At 49.7% G+C, this 19,244-nt stretch overlaps 1 protein-coding gene across 2 annotated transcripts in view; it reads left to right on the forward strand.

The window, feature by feature from the left end:
* The first annotated feature begins 1,334 nt into the window (after positions 1-1,334).
* The window catches only part of LOC149359705 (uncharacterized), a 273,512-nt gene continuing 255,602 nt past the window's right edge, over positions 1,335-19,244 (forward strand). The window contains exons 1-2 of one of the 2 annotated variants that reach the window (XM_089571841.1): positions 1,336-1,910; positions 2,364-3,077. In XM_089571841.1, the coding sequence (XP_089427967.1) occupies positions 1,337-1,910; positions 2,364-2,833 (1,044 nt within the window). In that variant the 5' untranslated portion in view covers position 1,336 and the 3' untranslated portion in view covers positions 2,834-3,077. Of the gene's footprint in view, positions 1,911-2,363; positions 3,078-19,244 lie in introns of those variants that run through there. The other variant, XM_089571842.1, reaches the window with a different exon arrangement.

Consider the following 19,244-nt stretch of genomic DNA (forward strand, 5'->3'; position numbering starts at 1 on the left):
TGGCGCTCGGCTGGTGACTCGAAAGACGCGGGTTCGATCCCGGCCGCGGCGGTTGAATTTCTTTGGAACAGAAATTCTAGAGGCCCGTGTACTGTGCGATGTCAGTGCACGTTAAAGAACCCCAGGCGGTCGAAATTTCCGGAGCCCTCCACTACGGCGTCTCTCATGCCTGTGTCACTTTGGGACGTTAAACCCCATAAACCAAACCCAACCAAACCAAAGCTCCTCGCTGGGAGGCAGGGGGTATCTGTTATAGCCGGCGTCGTCGCTTCGGCGGACGCTGTCACTGCGACGCGCGTCTGTTTCAATCTTTCCTCTCAATCTTTCAACCTTCCTCTGCCCGCGGCAGCGGTTGTGGCTCAGCTCAAGCCAGTGGGCAGGCCCGTGCACTTCATTTCCCATTCTTCCTTCAGTCGCAACAACATGCCCGGTGGTTGAGCGCGCGAGCTGAGGCGTCTGCAACTTCGTTTCCCTCTAGTTCCGCATGAGCTGGGGTCCAGATGACGGGACGTGTTTCCGGGCGGTCCCGGTACTCGCATCTATGCAAAATTTTGGCGGCGCGTCGAGAGATGTGTCTTTAAGTGTTCTAGATTCCGGAAGGTTCCCCGGGAGTCGGTGATAATCCGGTAGTCTGGGTCTGCATCGGAAAGTGAGTCCCTGGATGTACGTGTTTTTATGGATTACTGCGGCTGTATACCATGCCCCGTGGTGTGGGCCAGCAGCATCCATGTAGAAGACTCCGTAACGAGAGCGGCAGTCGGCACCTGGGCCGCTGGGCTCGGCTGTGGGCGGACGTGTCCAGCTCACCGGTCAGCAACTTCATCCGCCTAGCGACTGAAGCCGCGAAGAAACACTGTACCTTCGCCTGTCTTTAGTCGCGGAATCCCCGGCCCCCACCCCTTTAGCCTGCGCGCCAGGGGTGGGGAGTAGGGGGCCTCCTATATCCTTTGACATGGCGTCAGAAGCAGAGCCGACGCGTGCTGTGGAAAACACCGGCACAAGTAATAGTCGCACGGAGGCGCTATACTGTCGCATTGATATGTATTTCGTGTAGTCTTTCGCGTAATGTTTGTGATTGTGAAAGAAGGAACCATGTCCGTGTGTACGTGGGCAATAGGATCCGCTGATGGGACTTATTAATGATGTCGCGTCATATACTTAAAGGCAGATCTTAAATGTCTCCCAAGTTTCTTATTTCTATGCGCATATAAAAGCGCTTGCATGAACCGGTTTTTTTTTTTATTTTTTCGGTATTATTTGCATTCTTTTTTTCTTTTTGCAAAGTGGTGGCGCTCACCTCACCACGTGATCACAGGTGGCGCTATATGACGCCTTGATGCGGCCACGCCACTCCTTGGCTCGGCCACAGTTGTCACGGTCGGCCACGTTTCGTGCTCGTCAGACGAACTACCCACCCGCAATGCCGTGCAACGATGGCGTGCTCGGATTAATAACTGCATCCTCTGGCAGCGCAATCGACGCAGCGTGCCTACATACAAACGCTGAAATCAACCGCCACGCTGTCGCAGGCCATGGACCTTCCGTGATGTTGGAACAGTCAAGTGAGCAGTGTTCCGCAGCGCAGGAGTGCGTTTCGGCACCCTTCACCCAAGCCGCCTCTTCCCATTGCGCACCAGACCAGCCGTTAGTGGTGCCATCCTTCGTGTTTAGCTTCGGCTTTGGGGACGCCACTTTGATGGACCCGCCTGGGCTGCAAACCGCACTCGACGATGCGCAGCAATCCCATCAACAGCCATACTACAACTACAACTCGGGTGGAAACGGCGCTACGAGACAGTACGGAGGACGAGACGCGTTTGGAGGTGCTCTGAACTCTGAGCAGGCCCACATGTCCAGGTTTGACTTCGGTGACCACGACGTCGCAGATGGACCTCCAACAGACCGGCCCGGTGAGCTATATGCAATCGCTTCCGATAATCAACCAGGCCCGTGGTCTGGCGGCTGGGCTTTCACGTACCAGACTGACCAACAAGGCGCGTCCGGAGGCTCTCTGCCACACGATCAACAGTCGGTATATCCATCGAGCTCAGTCTTCGTTGGTGAGCACACGACGAACAATCTCGGACAGGGAGGTACTACACCCGTCGACTCGCTTAACTCCGGCGAGCAATTAGCCTGGCCATCCTGTCTGGATTGTTCTAGTGAGGTTCCGACAATGGAGTTTGGATCTAAAGATTCGCATGACGAAGCGTCTTACTTTATGCAGCAGCCATGTTTAGAGCAGAGCCCATCCGAACAAGTAACGCGCCAGCGCAGTGCCGCCCACAAGGCGCTCGCGGCCACAGGCGCTGGCTGTAATAGGACTGGCCTGATTGTCCCGCCCTTCTACTCTCCTACCTCAGACACGAGTGGCACATACGTGCAAGAGCAAAACGAATGGTCAGGAACATCCAGAGACCGTGTCTACTCCCAGCTTCAGCGGCATGACATCGAGGCCTCAAGCTATTCATTGATTCGCCACCAGTCGAATCGGGACAGCGCCGCGACGGTACACGTTCCCACCCCGTTGGTTTCGATGTCACGCGTTCGAGACGAAGCATCATCGCGCGCCGGTGAGGCTTCAGTGGCGCGCCAAACCTCCGCGCACTGCTCAGGAACCAGAAGTGGTGGGGGAATGACGAACCAGCCTGAACGTGACACTGGAGGAGCTTGCCCCCACCGGTGCATCCGCAGCGGCTGCACCTCTTTAGCCGTCCAGTCGTCCGAATGGGACGGCGAGTATTGCAGCCGTGAGTGCGTCATCTCTCACTGCAAGGCTACCTTCGGCGCTTGGGTGGCCACGCAGCGCGAGGCCGGCGGTGCTGCCGAGTGAAGTGTGCCACCAAACACAGTTGCGGTGGCGCAATCATTTTTGTTCTTTTCTGAGGCTTGGGACGAAGGCCTTACTCTGTCTGTCGCTTTGGTGTTCAAGCTTATAGCGTTGTTTTCTGACACTTTTGTTCGACCCCGCAAGGACGTGCTTCGCGATTGATAAGCAGCAATGAATTTGTTGATTTTTTCGGACACCGTGCAGTGTGTGCATTTTGTGTGACGTAATAAAATGCATAGACCAGTCAGGACTCGCACTGTTTTCTTGGTCACTCTCAGGGCTAGGTCTTCCGTATATATTCGTGATATTCATGAAGGGAACGTGGCTTTGTTCATATGCACTACAGAATACATGACCGAGGTCGTGGGTTTTCTCTCTACTGGCGACGTCTTCTTGCATGCAGTAAACAAAACTAAGCTTCATACAGAAATTACAAAGGCAGCTCTCGTAAACTTTCTTTTCCAGGAATAGCACTGCGTTCTTTAGCATCTTTACAGTTTTAGGAGCTTGACAACTTTCGCGCAGGGCTAACTGCGAGAGAAAGAGGCAGAAACTTGTTATTGGTTCTTTCAGGTTACAAGAGGACAGAGGCAGATCACGTGGCGATGCACAAAATGTCAGCTAGGTCTGTGATCGTAGGAATTTTTCGCGAGATTGGCGCACAGTCGCGCATTTAGGCCTTCACCGAGAGTCCAAATGGCGCCGGCCGCGTAGACAAGTGATGGACACTGAGAAGGGACGCAGCGATCGTCAAGCGTTCCCCACGCGTCCTTAACGCGCCGGCCGCGTAAACAATTGGGACGCTGAGAAGGGACGCAGCAATCGTCAAGCGTTCGAAGGCCGTAGTGAGAGTAATTTTGTTTTTGAGGGAAGTAAATGGCGCAGTCTGTCTCGCACATCTCGGTGGACACCTGAACCGCGCCGCAAGGGAAGGAATGAAAAAAATTGGCTGTGGTTTAGCTCTGGTTAAACCTGGAGGATTGCGAAAGCAACATCTGCTTGTAGCCATATATTGTTGCGCGAGCTACATTGCCCACAGTCTCGCCATTTCGCTTGCTCTTGCACGACCATACTGCGCATGCGCGAGGAGCAAGTGACGTCACTACGCTCAGCTGGCGTGCCTCGCCGCGCTCGCTCGCATTCCTTTCCTTAAAATGATCGGAGTGTAAAACGTTGACAACGCTAACGCCGATGAACACAATGAACGCCGATGGCCTATGGCTTCAGCGCCGCGTTTCTGGCACAACCTTGTAATGCCTGCCGCTCACATCCTGTGTCATCACTCCGCGTACCTATAAGCACGATTCAGGCGTCCACTGACCCAGTGAGTCATTATGCGCACCACTTTTCCTTAAAATGGTCGGAGTGTAAAACGTGGTCAACGCCAACGCCAGTGAACACAAAGAACGCCGACGGCCTGTGGCTTCAGCGCCGCGTTTCTGTCACAACGTTGTCAATGCCAATGCATGCAGCGCACACCTGTCACTACCACCACTTAGCTTAAAGCATGGTTGAGGTGTCCACCGTTCCAAGAGGGCAGTCATGCGCCTTCCCTCTGGTTCAGGTGTCCACCGAGATGTGGACGCCTCGCCCTCAACTCACGCTATGTATATCCTGGCATAGCAGTCGTTGTTGTGACTGAGAGAAGGATGAAAATTCAGGGGGAACTTTGCCTCTTAAAGAGCTGCAAGGCGAAAGCGTTTCCTGGCGCACTGTTTTTATTTACTTTTTTATTTTTCATATTTTTATTTTTGATCATTTTCTTGTTTTATAGTTTTTATTTTCGTATCCTATATTATTTTGTTTTTATTTTTGCTTATTTTCTTTTTATTTTCCTTTCCTTGACTTTATTCCTTTTAGTTTATTTATGAAACCTATTCATTCACTAGATGCGCCTTTATTCATGCTGGAACCTTGAGCCTTCGTGGCGGAGTGGTAGCGTCTCCTCTTCAAATGCCAAACCCCCTGGTTCGATTCCCACCCTCGGCGCAGTTTCTTTTTAAGCAGTGACGCCGAAAGGCGGACAAATCTGCCGACGCATCTGTCGACATTCCTGCCGACGCGTCTGTCGACACTCCTGCCGACGCGTCTCCTAACGACAGTATGAGGCATTAAAGGCTTTCGCCTTAAAAGGAAATTGCACGGGCCTGCCTACTGGCTCGAGCCAAGCCACCACCGCTGCCACGTGCAGATAGAGGAGAGTTAAGAGATCAGAGGAAAGAGATAAAGGAAAGGAAAGACGCGCGTCGCAGCAACAGCTGCGTCCGCCGGATCGGACGCTGCTGAAAAACAGATAAGCGGTCGAAGCCGCGCACGTCGAAGCGAGGACAGATACGCCGGCATAGCAGAGCTAAGCCAATGCCAATTTTATATACACCACAAACCACGCAGATGGCTATGCGCAGTCGCTACTGGGCATTAGAGAGGGAGAGAGAGGGAGACTGTCAGCAACGTGATGGAGAGCGCGCGGCGGCGGAGAGCAAGTGACGTCACGCGTCGGCATAGCAACAGAGAGGCTGACGTCACACCATCTGTTAGGCGCGGTGGCGGCTCCTCGAGGTGCAGGGGGGTCCACGGACCACGCGATGAGCGGTTAGACCTGGCGTAGTATTGCTTTCGCAATAAAAAGAAAAAGAGAAAGAGGTGCCGTAGTGGTCGTCTCCCCAATATTTTCGAGCACCTGGCCATTTAACGTGCACTGACATCGCACAGCACACGGGCGCCTTTTGCGTTCCGCCTCCATTGAAACGCGGCCGACGCGGTCGGGTTCGAACCCATGTGCTGCGGCTCGAACCCATGTGCTCCGGCTCGGTAGACGAGCGCCTAACCACCGAGCCATCGCGGCGGGTACACTGAGTGCGTGTGCACCGTTTTAAAGCGCAGCTCTTTGGCGCGTCTTTCTGCGTTTCGCGCCGTCGCCATTGTCCAGGAGTGGACACATTTGACGCGCTTTAAGCTGCGAAACCAGTGTAGCGGGAGCTTGGAAAGCAGAGGGAAGAAGCATAACTGCCCTTTTGGAACAGTGGACACTCAGTCGCGCTTTAAGCTATGTGGCGGTAGTGACAGATGTGCGCTGCATGCGTTGGCATTGAAAACAATGTGCCAGAAACGCGGCGCTGATGCCATAGGCCGTCGGTGTTCATTGTGTTCGTTGGCGCTGGCGTTGTCAACGTTTTACACTCCAAAGGAATCGCACATAACTGGCTCCCTGGGTCAATGACCGCCTGAATCGCGCTTATAGGTACGTTAGGTGATAGATGTGGGCTGTATGCGTTAGTGCTGACAATGGTGAGCGAACTCTCGCGATCAGCCATTAACCCTTTGCCACCTGCCACCTGCCAAGGTGGCAGGGTGGGTGGGGACATTGAATTTCTTACCACTTATGCGGGATGGTCGGGTGGATGGAAAACTTTATTAAGCAAGCGAGTTTGGACCGTTCAAGGTCTCAGGGCCACCGCAAAGCCCTCACATTACGCGCATGTGCGGGATGGCTGGATGGATGGAAAACTTTATTAACTTAAGCAAGCGAGTTTGGACCGTTCAAGGTCTCAGGGCCACCGCACAGCCCTCACATTACGCGCATGTTCCCAGGCCACGTAGGGAAATGGCACTGGCACCCCGTTTCACACACCCAATTTGCGTGTCCGGGTCCTGCGACGCCAGGAGGGCCCCCCATTCCTCCCATGTATCGATGGCGGGCTGTCCCTGCGGGGTAGGATCGGCGGGGCAGCCGAAGAGGATGTGCTCTATACGGTGGCGTGCGATTCTCCGCAGAGAGTGCCCTCTGGGGAAACGGGGTGGAAGTAGGATAGTAGCTTAGAGTTATGAAGAGTTCGGGTCTGGAGTCGCCTCCAGAGGATTTGTTGTGAGTGGAATAGGCGGGGATCAGGAGGGGGTCAGAGTCGACGGGCAAGACGTGTTTGTTGTGAGTTCTGAGAACGTGTGTGCCCGCTTCCTCGAGAAATCCCGGCTGGGGTCCCCGGGAAATAAGTCCTCGGGTTATGTTATCGGCGGCCACCTTTCCGGGATTGCCAGAGTGAGCCGGCACCCACACGAGCTCCATACGCCTATCGGAATTTAGGGTGCCCATTCTCAATATCGGCCACGCGGGGGGATGGACGCAACCGCGGGCGAAGTCAACAATTGCTGTTTTGGAATCGCTAACTATATAAGCCGCATCGGTTTGGGCGATGGCTATTGCTATAGCTGCTTCCTCTGCTTCTTCCGAGGTACAGGGGGGTCTATGAAGTGGGTGAGTGGGGAGGGGGGGGGGGGGGGGGGCTGCTGGATGGTAAGCCACAGCCACTGAATGGTCTGTACCACACGCGGCGTCCACCCAGCGGACATCCTCTGAAGTGCCATATTCTTTATACAGAGTTTTGTCTCGCGCGACTCGGCGGGATTGGTGGTATTCAGGGTGGACATTCTTAGGAAGGGGTTGGAGGACAAGCGCGGCGTGCATGGCGCGAAGGAAGAGAATAAGTATGTAGCGTGTGCGGGTATGCGAATTCCCAGAGAATCCAGTATATATCGTCCTGTTTCCGTGCCAGCCAGACGAAGATACTGTGTGTGGCGATGTGCATCTATAAGTTCTTGTATAATGTTGTGTATTCGTAATTTTAAGAGCCTGTCCGTGCTAGTGCTCTTCGGTAGGTTGAGCGCTGCTTTGTAGCCATGTGTATTAGAGCACTGATCTTATCTTTATCTGCACAGGAGAGGTTCAGGTAACGAGTGGTGTAAAGAATGCGACTAAGCACAAAGGCATGCAGCACCTTTAGGTTGTCTGCTTCGTTTAGACCGGCTAGTAAATGTGAAACCCTTATAAGAAGATAGATGACGGAGTAAGTGGACTGTTTTAATGCTTTCAGGGTAAGGTTGCTTTTCCCCTTGTTCTTTAAATGCAGGCTAAGAATGCGGAGGGTAGGTGTTCGCGGTATGGGAGAGTCATGCAGGTAAACCGTGATGGGGGCGGTAGGGACGCACCGCGGGCGTATTATGAGGAGTGCTGACTTTCTGGGGGAGCATTCAAGCCCCATCGTTGCCGCGTGGTAGTTATGGTGGTGGTGGTGGTGGTGTGACACTTTTATTAGAACATCCTCTCTATGAGGCATTCAATAGGTCCTGGGCCAATGCGACGAGGGCACATTGCAGCTGCAGATCCAGGGGGGCGAGCCAGATGGGCCACGGTGGGGGGGGGGGGGGGGGGGAAGGATAGGCGGGGGACTGGAAGGCTGCGTGGCACAGTGTAAGGAAGTGTTCTATATCTGCATATGTGTGTGGACAGCTTGGGCACTGAGATGTGCAAGTGTACCGGTATAGATAAAGTTTGGCTGGTGTATGTAGGAGATTGAACTGTATTCGGCGAAGAATGCGAGCTTCACGGATCGATAAGGATGGGTGTGGCGGTGGTAAATCTGCTAAGTCGAATTTTTGCTGCGTGTAGTATTCGTCGACAGTGCGTTTGTAAGCCCTGATCGCTTGATCCGTCGGTGGGCTCGTCCATGAGATCCCCGGCGTCCGGTGTGTAGTTTCGCAGCCAAACTGGTGAGCCAGCTCATTGCCGGGAATGCCCATGTGACCAGGGATCCACCGAAGGGTCACCGATCGTGGGCTCAAGGCTGTGAGGGCGGCATCTAAGGCCGAAAGGGTAGGGAAGGGGAGGGCTCTTTCGTGGAAGGCACGCAGAGCTGCCTGCGAGTCTGAGACAACTTATGCGGGGACGGGGGGTAGGGTGGTAGGGTGGCATAGTGTGTGATGGCATCGGCGATCCAGTGTATTTCTAGGGCAGATGGAATGTTTTAAAAAAAAAAAGCCTTAGAACCTTTAGAACTTTCCCACAACAAAGGCTTTTCTGACGATGTGTTCGGCGCTTAGCCGCTTGTGCGGCATGAAAGCCAAAACAACACAACAAATGCACCAGCCAGGAAGCGTGTCTCTACATTTTAAGGAGAAATCTTTGAGGCTCATGAATGGCCAGCGTGTCCGTCCACGCGTACTTGTCGATCAAATATGTGACGTCACAAATCGAAGACATGCGAAGTCACGTGAGCTGTCAAACCTAGTTAAACAGCGCGACACCCCGTGTGTGGTAGTATACTTGCCTTCCCCTATACTATATACTCCAATGTGTGAGGAGTTCAAGTGATACCATAGACCCTTTAGAAAATTCAGTCTGGCAACTCGGCAGGCATCATCATCAGCAACTTCCGTCGGCGCCGTGCGCCATACTTTGGGCACCTTTGGCTGGAAGACGCGCTCTGCATAGCCTTTGCTCTAGTTTCCACCTTGTGGCATGTCTGGTTGCGTTTGTGAAAGCGATGGCGGAAAATTTGCAGTGGTCGAGGGACCTGACTGTCATCCCGAGCGGATTTTCGGAAAGGCTTTCGGACTCCTATTGTCCGGCCGCGCCTCTCAGCGAAGCTACAAGCCGGTATTACTGCGATCCGTCGACAGTGCGCGTTGCCGTGTCACCCTGCAGGTCGAATCTACTGTCGATAAAGGAGGGCTAACAACACTTGGACCGGACTCGACTACGAGCAGGCGCTCTGCAGGGCGAAATGCGTGTGGATCCGGATATGGGCGCTCGATCAGCAGTGCCGGTGCGCTAGCCGTCGGTGCGAAATCAGTTGCGTTGTAGCTGTTCACCATCTAGGCCTAGCGACGACTAGGGCAGTCGGTGACCAGCGAGCAGTTCGTCGCCCGGCGTTGCCGCAGGCGGTGTCGTTGCCGAAAGCTCCACTATAGCACAGGCATGCTGTCGTTGCTAGAATCTAGGAAGCATACTTTCTGGTAGCATGGCTGTTTTGTATTTTCTTGTGCGAACGAGAAGTTAGCCGAGCCTGCCGGCCGGTCAGCCTGGATCCCGTCTGCCGGCGTCATAAAAACGAGCTAATGAGTGTTCTCGACGTAAATAATAAACCCTGGGATAGGGAAATGAGAAAATATATCATTTTTCTGGGTCATTGGTCAATACCGAGTTGCTGGTAAAAGTGGCAACTGTAGTACGTGCGAATTTGTTGCGAGAACCGCCTCGCAGCTGCCGCTGGCCCGACGCTGGGGTCCGGCTCGACTGGCGCCCGCTAGCTCCGCTGCTGAAGGTGCCGTAGAAATTGACCATACTCTTATTTTGTTGTGAGGTGATGCTGTCGACAGCAAAGCGGAGTGAAGAATAGGCTTTCAATTATAGCGCAGGCGACTTCCGAAGCGCCGGCCCCTGCCGCTTCGATGCGAAGCAGGCTATAGGCCTAGCGACGACTACGGCAGACAGGCAGCCGCAGAGCTCGTCGCCCGGAGCGCCCGCGAGCGCGGTGCTGTTGCCGAAAGCTCGCAACATCAGCAGGCATGCTTTGTCGCCGCTCGAGTATAGCTGGCAGTCTTTCTGATAACAAGGCGACGTCGTGTTTTCTTGCAATATTTGTACACCAAGCCAAGCAGCGCTCGGGCACTGCTGCGCTGCGGCGAAGTGCGACACCGGTTGCTTGCCGCTCCGTGTGTCCTGCTTGCTGCGGTGTGGCAGTTCGGAAGCGGTGATCGGAGCGGCTCGCCGGACGTGTTGCCGGACATGCGTCTCCTGCTTTAGCCAGAGTGCACAGGCACTGACCGAACGAAAACACACAGCTGCTGCTGCTGCACTCCGCCTATGTCACCGTCGTTTGCTGCATGTTCGCAACGGAGAGAACGACGGCGCTCCTCGCCGTGCCGCATCGTCGCGCTCTTTTTCGAGCACACGGAACTCTCTATGAATGGACGTGGATGCTTGAAAATCCAAAACAAGCGCGTTTGAGCTACGTTTTGATTTTGTGACGCGCCGAAATAGTCGCCAGCATCGGAATGCATGTCCTCGAGTGCGCCGAAGGTGGCACCTTTATTTTTGTGCTCACTATACAGCGGAGCGGCTACACGGTAGAAGGAACTTTTCACTGCTCTTTCAATACTTCCATGATTTATTTTAATGTGAAAACAAACAGGTCACGGACGAGAAGAAAGAAGCATGCAGCTACTCCATGCGCTCCGTGCTCTGGAAACAGCTTGTTTCCGTGCGCGTCTCTTCGCCGCGCTGGCTGCAGAAAGGCACACAGCAGCATGCCGGCATCGCGACTATAGCTTGGAGCAGAGAGCCAATGTCAAGGAACATGGCTAGGACACAGAAACAAGAAAATTGCGCTTGTTGTGGCTTCGCCGGGCGCCGTACTTTTCAATCTGGCCCGAGCGCATACCGGCAGGCGTATGCCCAAGTAATGGCGGAGGCACCGCGGTTTGCGCACCACACACCAGATGGCGCTGAATTTTCTAAAGGGTCTATTGGTACACAGTTTGTGGACCACCTAATTGGCGTAGAATGTTCGGAGTGGTATCAAACGATTGAGCGCGTTACGGCCCTACGGAGCATAAGATTACTCAGAAGGGTTGAAATGCGGGCCAGTTGGTACATTGTAAACGGAAAAGAAAACCATTCACACAAGACGACGGACAAGAAGAGTGTAAGGGTGTGTACACTCTTCTTGTCCGTCGTCTTGTGTGACTGGTTTTTTTTTTTCGATTAAGATTACTCGCCTAAGCAAAGCGTAGCTTATCACGAGGATTCGCACCGACAACCATTGGTTCCCCAAACCATGACTTCTTGAAACTTCAAGCGTCCATTACGGCCAAACTAATTGACATACGACATTCAAAGTGGCGTCAAACGATTTGTCTTCTTGCGCTGTATACGTTGGCAACCAAGCTGTAGTATGTCTTTACTCGAAATCGGTTATAACGAACACACCGGATATAACGAAGGTGTAGTAAGTCGTATCTTGAAATCGGTCATAGCGAGCATAACACCAAACAAATGCGCAAAACGAAGAACCAGAAGCGTTCCAGAGAGCTCAGCAGGATGGCAGAAAGGCTTTCGCCTTGCCTCGCGTAAGGCGACAAGTGCTCCACCTGAATTTCATGCCGAAAGAATTGAAGCAGGAAGAGCATACAGACCAATCGTGGTGGCTCAGTGGTTTATTAACTTATTTATTTATTTATTATACCCTCAGGGTACAAATGTACATTATAGAGGGGAGGGGCGGATGCAGAGGCATACACATTGTACACAAAAAAGTTATTAGTAAAAAATATACACAATCTCTATAAAACCAGTACAAAAACAAAAGTAAGCATACAAAAAGAATGAAAAAGAACAAAGGTACAGAGTAAATTACGAAATCGGTAACGGTGGTTATAAATACAGAAAAATATGACAAAGAAAACAAATAATAAACAAGGAATGCAGTTCCTAATAAACAAACAGCCGTAATGGCAATATGAACGCCATCTATGAAAGTCATGATGATGATATGAGCACCAGATATGAAAACAAGCTTTGCAATGCCGATTTAAAGTTCTCAATTTCAGATATGCTTGTTAGTGATGCTGGTAGGTTATTCCAGTCATTGCTTGTCGGAGGAATAAACGAGTATGAATATGCAAGCGTATTTGCGTGTGGAATATGTACCTTTTTGATGTGGTCACGGCGAGTTGAAATGTATGACGAGTTCCGCTTCCTCACGGTTATCAGCCATGCCGATCACAGTAGAGTAGTGGTTTGTGAATGCGACACAGCACAGTTGCTTCACGTCGTGGTAGGCCGGATGGAAGCCTTAGCTTCAGGTCAGGATCGAGGGATAATAGACGCGGGTTCGAAAACTGGCCGGAAGTCCACAAGGCAAGCGTGATCTCCCGCGCCAGTGTTCGAAGCCTACCCGCTGCGTCGGCTCTCGAGGAGGGAATGGACACAAAATCGCCCTCGTGGTGAGCAGTTCGCGCGGCCTCGTCCACGCGATGGTTGCCTGCAATGCCGCTGTGTCCTGGCAACAATTGGTAGACAATATCGTGCCCTTTAGGGATGGCGCGGTGTGGTGTAGCTCTCGGATTTCCGCGACCAGTTGTTCACGGGATTCATGACGGAAGGCCGAATGTAAGGCTTGGAGGGCTGTAATTACATGTTGTCCTACTACTCTGCAAGCTACTGAACCCGACCTTTCTGCCGCTCCTGTCCTGCCTTCTCATCACTTGGTTACCACAACCGACCATGTACTTTATCCTGGCTGCGAAAACGTCGTCTCAGTTACTTCTGCCAACGTCAATGCTGGGGTCGTTTTCGTCACACCAAGCACCTGTCTTCGCTCAAGGGGTATTTTTCTCGTCGTGTCACTTTTTCATTTCACCAATGGGTCTTCACTTCTCACTGCCTTCAACACAACGTCGGAGCCCATTCTTCGCGAAGGCACGGCAATCGCTTCTGTGGCTGCCGCTCAACCTGTCATTGGTTTTTTTTCTATTCCCCATTAAGCTTCGCTATTTCAGCCAATGCTTCTCCTCCTTCACCTATTTCAGCTACAATCAGCACCGATTTTGCGCCGGCTCAATTTTCTACACACTCTCTTCCTTCAAGTAACACTCCTCTCCCAATCTTTGATTGTCATGAAGGTGGTTGTTGTGGTCGGAGAAATGGATGGATGGTTCAGTCTGCTGCACCAATGCTTCTTTCATAAGCAGGCGGTTTACGCTGGGAAGGCAACACTGTAAGTGGTGTGGCCGACGCGGATATTCTAGCGCGGGCATCACTTATACACCGCCCTGCAACGGAGCGGAGCGTGGCGCGACTGCGAGGAGGCAGCGCGTGGGTGCGCTTGCTTGTCGCCGCAGGCAGGCCTCCCTTTCCCTATCCACCCTACTTCAGCGCATGCAGTGGTGATGGACGGCGGCACGCACGGCGCACACCATTCTGGGCCCAACCCACTAACAGGCGCATAAGAGCTGCGCTCTAAAAAAAGAAAAACCGTGCTTTCGCTCTGAATCAAATGTTGTAAACATACTCGGTCATTTTTCCGCAAGGAAAAGAGTATATGTCATGCTTCAGTTTCGGTTGGTATGTAGTTGTGTCTTCTCTGTATTTTTGTCTAAGCCTTGGAACCCTGACGTCACCCGAGCATATAAATACCAGCGTGTAGTCTGATAAATCTCTTAACTTGGTCCGTGTTCCAGGCAGTCAGCCTCAGCTATTCGTATGGGGCAGGCCTTGGGCCGCCGCACACATTGTAGCTATTCAGACCAAATTTAAAGCTGTGTGAGAAAAAATGTGGCTGGTTTATAACAGCCCCGGTACCGTCTAGTACTAATGGATTACAGGGTAGAATTGAAATAGAAGCTCCGGTGCGTTGAGGCAGCTTGTGATCATTGAGATGCTCTGACTTGCAACACCCGCGGAGAGGACGACTTAAAAGGTGATGACGCATCAGGCTAGCAGAGCGAGAGAAGCTTCTTAGGGAGCATCGCTCTGTTCAGACTCAATATTGAGATATGAACAGTGAGGCATCTCAAAGTAGTAGTTATCATACGTTGGTACTCACGTCGTGTTGTCATCCCATCTGTTCATTGCGCTTGTAATATTCATTTTAAACCTGCAGGGAACAAGTTACACTCAAGACCGTTTAAAAATTGTTACATTAAAGCAACGTGTACGAAGCATTTCTCTCAAGCGACTTTTGTCAGTTATGCTGAATGAGGTAGTGGAAGAGTCGGGACAAATGACGGCGACGTCAGCTGAAAGCAACAGGCATTTTTTAAAAGTCGCGCGTATGGAAATGCGCCTGTTTTCTCGTTGGAGAATAGATGGCAGCACTTTTCAAGGCGCTTTCCACTGCGCCTGTTTTGATGTGCTTCCTTTAGCGCATCTATGGTGCAAGTTGAGAGCTTAAATGACGAATGAGAAGTCTAAAGTGCATGGTAAATCCTTTGCTGTCACTAGCGCAGAGCGACCGGCGCGACTACTTTATGCTTGTGACCAGTTGCACTGATCACTGAGCAGAGTTTCGCTCCTCTCCGTTCAGATGGCGGCACATGTTTCGACGTTTGTGAGATACTTTGTTGTGTCAATTACAGAGGGTGCTGTAAGCCAGCGTCGTATTAAGGAAGGTAGGGCGGGAGTAGTGAAGGGCATATACTTATGCACTCTTAGCTTAAAATAATTTCTCTCGAAGGCTCAGGAGGCAGCAGTTCACATCTAGTAATATCAGTTGAGGTTAGTGTACGAAACGCGATGACTACCGAAGCTACAATATCGCTACATAAGGGAGAGGTGTACTATATGTAGGAGGAGAATCTTGCATGTAAATATGTAATGTCCTAGTGTAAACTTTGGTTCAGAGTAGTGGAGCTAGACGAAGTGCAGATAAGGTAGACGTGGTGTGCCCATAGCATGGCCTTGGGTCCGCGTAAAAAATATAGAAAGATTTAGCTGTCGAACTTTTAAAAAGTTACTCCGTGCAAAACTGAGAAGAAACATCGCTCGGAAGATAACATATCGTGTAAGCTGTTTGAAAAGTGCATAAACGTCGAAAATTTTGCTGGATATTCCAGTACCATAGTTCTTTCCTTGTTACATTCCAGGAATCAATGCAAAACTTCTCTCGGTTGCCAGTACAGTTTTTAAAGAGGTTAGCCCATCCATGGGTTAGCCAGCGCCTCCTCTCCGATGTGCTCATCTGACAGGCTGCGCCACCTGCCGAACGTCGAGACAACCGACGGCCCGGATCAATGGATGGCCCAGTTGCGCGGTTGCTTCGAAGATGCGTTTCGTCTGCTCGTTGAAATTAATAACACAAGGAATAGCAATCGGTTCTCTTATTTAAAAAATACCCGAGACAATGTTACAGTGGTAGCATTGCACACAAGAATAAATGACAACTTGTAGCTTGCTTTTCCATTTTGTTTTCGGCGTCGTCTGCTCCTTGAGGTGCGTCTGTTCCAGTTTGTTCCAACCAAGGCCTAGATCAGTAGGTTTTGGTTCCGACCAATTCGAGAGCTTTCTGTTCTGTCCCTGCAGGAAAGGGTAACGTTTTCGTGTTCGGTCTGCCACGTATTGTGTGTGTAATGAGAGTGGTGATATGACGTTATATAAAGCGAGCGAGAATAATAATAATAACCTCTATTCATCGTCATCATCAGCCTGACTACGACCACTGCAAGGCAAAGGCCTCTTTCATGTCTTTTCAATTAACCCTGTCCTTTGTCTGCTACGGCCACCGTATCCCCGCAAGTTCTTAATCTCATTCACCCACCTAACTTTCTGCCGCTTCTTGGTACGCTTTCCTTCTCTTCGAGTCCGCTCCGTTAACCTTAAGGACCAGCGGTTATCTTGCCTTCGCATTACATACCCTGCCCCAGCCCATTTCTCTCGCTTTATTTCGACTGGAATGTAATTAACCCGAGCTTGTTCCCTTACCCGCTCTGCCCGCTTTCCATAGCTCGCCGTGTTGTCCTTGACTTAAGCTGAACCCTTGTCGTAAGCCTCCACGTTTCTTTCTTAGGTATTCTCCTTTAGGCATTCACCATTAACTCTTATTCTCAACTGTTCCTAATCCAGGAATCAGAACACCTCCTGTAAACAGGCAGTGAATACATCGGTGAGATCATGTATCCCTGCCTGACACCCTTCCTTATTGGAATTTTCTTGCTCACTTTATGAAGGACTATGGTAGCTGTGCAGTAGTTATATCTTCCAGTATTTTCACATAAGGTTCTTCTACACCCTGATTCCGCAATGCCTGCATGACTGCCGAGGTTTCCACTGAGTCAAATGCTTTCTCGTAATCAATGAACGCTATATACAGGGGTTGGTCATATTGTGCGCTTTTCCTTTCACCTGATTGATAGTGTGAATATGGTCTACAGTCAAGTATCCTTTACGAAAGCCTGCCTGATCGTTTGGTTGATTGAAGTCTAAGGTTGTCCTATTTCTATTTGCGATTACTTTGGTAAATACCTTATAGGCAACGGAGAGTAAGTTGATCGGTCTGTAACTTTTCTAGTCATTGACGTCTCCTTTCCTATGAATTAAGATAACTCAAGCTTCCAAGCCTCTGCTACGCATCATTTTTATTGCCTTTGTATTTTCATGTACACAATTTCTTCCGCACCTAAGCATACAGTGCTCGTGTGTGGGTAAGCAGGTCAGCGGGCACGTACCAGGCAAACATGTATTATGGAAAGAAATAATCAGAATAAGTCTCAAGGCGAGTGTGAAGCAAGATTTGATTGCATCTGTAACAAAACCAAACAATCGTCAGGAATCGACGAACAAGAAACAGGCACTTTCTCTGTATAAAAAGTCAACACAGGAAGGACATAAATTCACTAGTGCAAAGAACTTATACGGCAATGGTAAATAATTTGCATTTCGATTGAAAGCAAGAAAAATTTTAAGGGCTTTACATAAAATACATTTCATGAAAGAAAAAGGCACCAGTTCTTTAACATATTTTCCCCCTTTTTGCATGCATTCCGAATTGCATGCATTCTTTGGGCAATCTGTTAAAAAGATGTGCACATAATAATTTCTAATTCTAATTCCCATAAATGGCGTACATTCTTGGAATATGCTATCTTTCTATTTCTCTTAATGTTCTTTCTTTGTTGACAGGAGTTTGGTATTGGTTATTTTAATATCGAGCGGTCAAGACAACGCGAACATACATTTGATAGCAACTTAACAAGGAGATTTTTTAATTATTTCTTCTTTATCTTGCTTTTGTTCTATATACTATACTTTTACATATTCTGTGGAGGAGTTTGTTGATTTTTCTTAGCCGACTGAATGAAAAATTTCCGTTTATAATTGTACAATATCCAAGAATGCTCTCTCCTAAAGACTGACATACCTTATTATAGTATTGCATATTTGCACTTTCACGTAGTTTGTAGATATATCCTGCCACTCTTCTTAGCCCCTCGCATACACACATAAAATATTATTCCCAACTGAATAATTCATCTATATATAATCCTGAATACATAAACTTTGATGTGCAGTTGATGGGAGGGCACGAACATTTGTCTCTACATACGTTATGAAGGAGGAGATTGCAGTGAAGTTTAATGCGATGGCAACGTTAGTAACGTTGCGAATAGGGACGTCGAGGCTGGGGCGTCCCTTGGTTAGTAGTGTGGAACCAAGACGCCAGAACCAAATTTGTCTGAACCAAAACCTTCTAACTTAGGTTTTGGTCGGAACAAACATACCGTCGGAAGCAGACGACGCCGAAACCCTCATACACTGTGCCGGTTCTTTCGTTGCCTCGCCGTTCGACAGGTGGCGCAGCCTGTCAGATACGCCGCTCGGCTCGCTTCAACGAAAACTACTCGCTGTCGAGAGCAGTTTTTCATTCCATAAAATCCAGGCAAATGCCGATGTTAACTTGCTTCTCAAATAACGTAGACCATAATATTCTACTTTGTAAAGGATGTTCGAGCTCGAATAGGGCAATAGTTTGCGCAGACGAACTTTTTTAAAGTCGGGTAGCGAAATGCAGAAATCTCTAGATACGATGGCGAAGGACAAGATAGTGGGTAAACTCAGAACAGTGGACACGGGGCTAATAAAACACTCGCTGGAGAAAGAAAACGGCAAACAGTTTGACTTTCTTAGTAAAATTAAAAGAATTGAACTCACTGGATTTCGAACTGGTTCCATTTGAACAGACTGAGTTTCGAACTGATTCCAACTGGAATGGTGCTCCAGCTGGATAGTTCAAATGGACTCCCGATTGGACGAATTGAGTTCAAACCGGTGAGCTTATTTGGTGTTACTCTGAATGAGCATTTGCATATTCAAAAGACAAGGCGGAACTAATATAGTTCTTATAATAAGAGCTGTCAGCAGCTTGACCTGCTAAATTGTATTCATCATCTACGCTATCACTGCCGTCGAAATAAATGAAATGACTGCGCTCAGTGGGCAAGCGCCACTAGCCCCAGCATGAGTCTTATAAATGGGATATATAAGTGGGCGCGGAAACATTGAGCTTATGTATGTTATTAGTGCCTGAGCATATAGTGTTCTTTTGTTTGATGTATACGTGTCTTTTGACCTTGATTTCCATAAAAGCGTGTAGTTTTCAATAACCGTGTAAAAATGCCGATTGGCACCACGCAGCGTCTCCCTGCAGTCCTTAAAAATCAGTTTTCCTTTTGCATAAAAATAATATATTAAGTTTTACAAATATTTATCACATTGTATATTTTGCGTAACTTAACTGCGTTGTACATTGCGTGAATATTTTCTGGACGTAATAACTGCCTAAGTTCTAATGTGTCTGATTGCTTGGTCCAGTTGGATCCAACTGTTCGGGTGTCTAAAAGCACAACTGAAACCAATAAGAGAACCATTTGGAATGTACAGTTGGATTAAATTACAATCGCCACTTAGTTCTATTTGTGTATTTAGCCACCCGACCAATCGGACCCTTGATTTGGGATACCCATTTGTTTCAAATTGAAATTTTCATTTTTTTTTTACTGCGGTTGGGTCACTGTAAAGCTGCTGAGGTGAAAATTAAAAGAGAAGCAATCAAATGAAGTTTCAAGCAAAGTGATGGACTATTCA

This window comes from Amblyomma mixtum, chromosome 2 (genome assembly GCF_055824585.1).
Source record: "Amblyomma mixtum isolate Tamu chromosome 2, ASM5582458v1, whole genome shotgun sequence".
Classification (NCBI taxonomy): Eukaryota; Metazoa; Arthropoda; class Arachnida; order Ixodida; family Ixodidae; genus Amblyomma; species Amblyomma mixtum.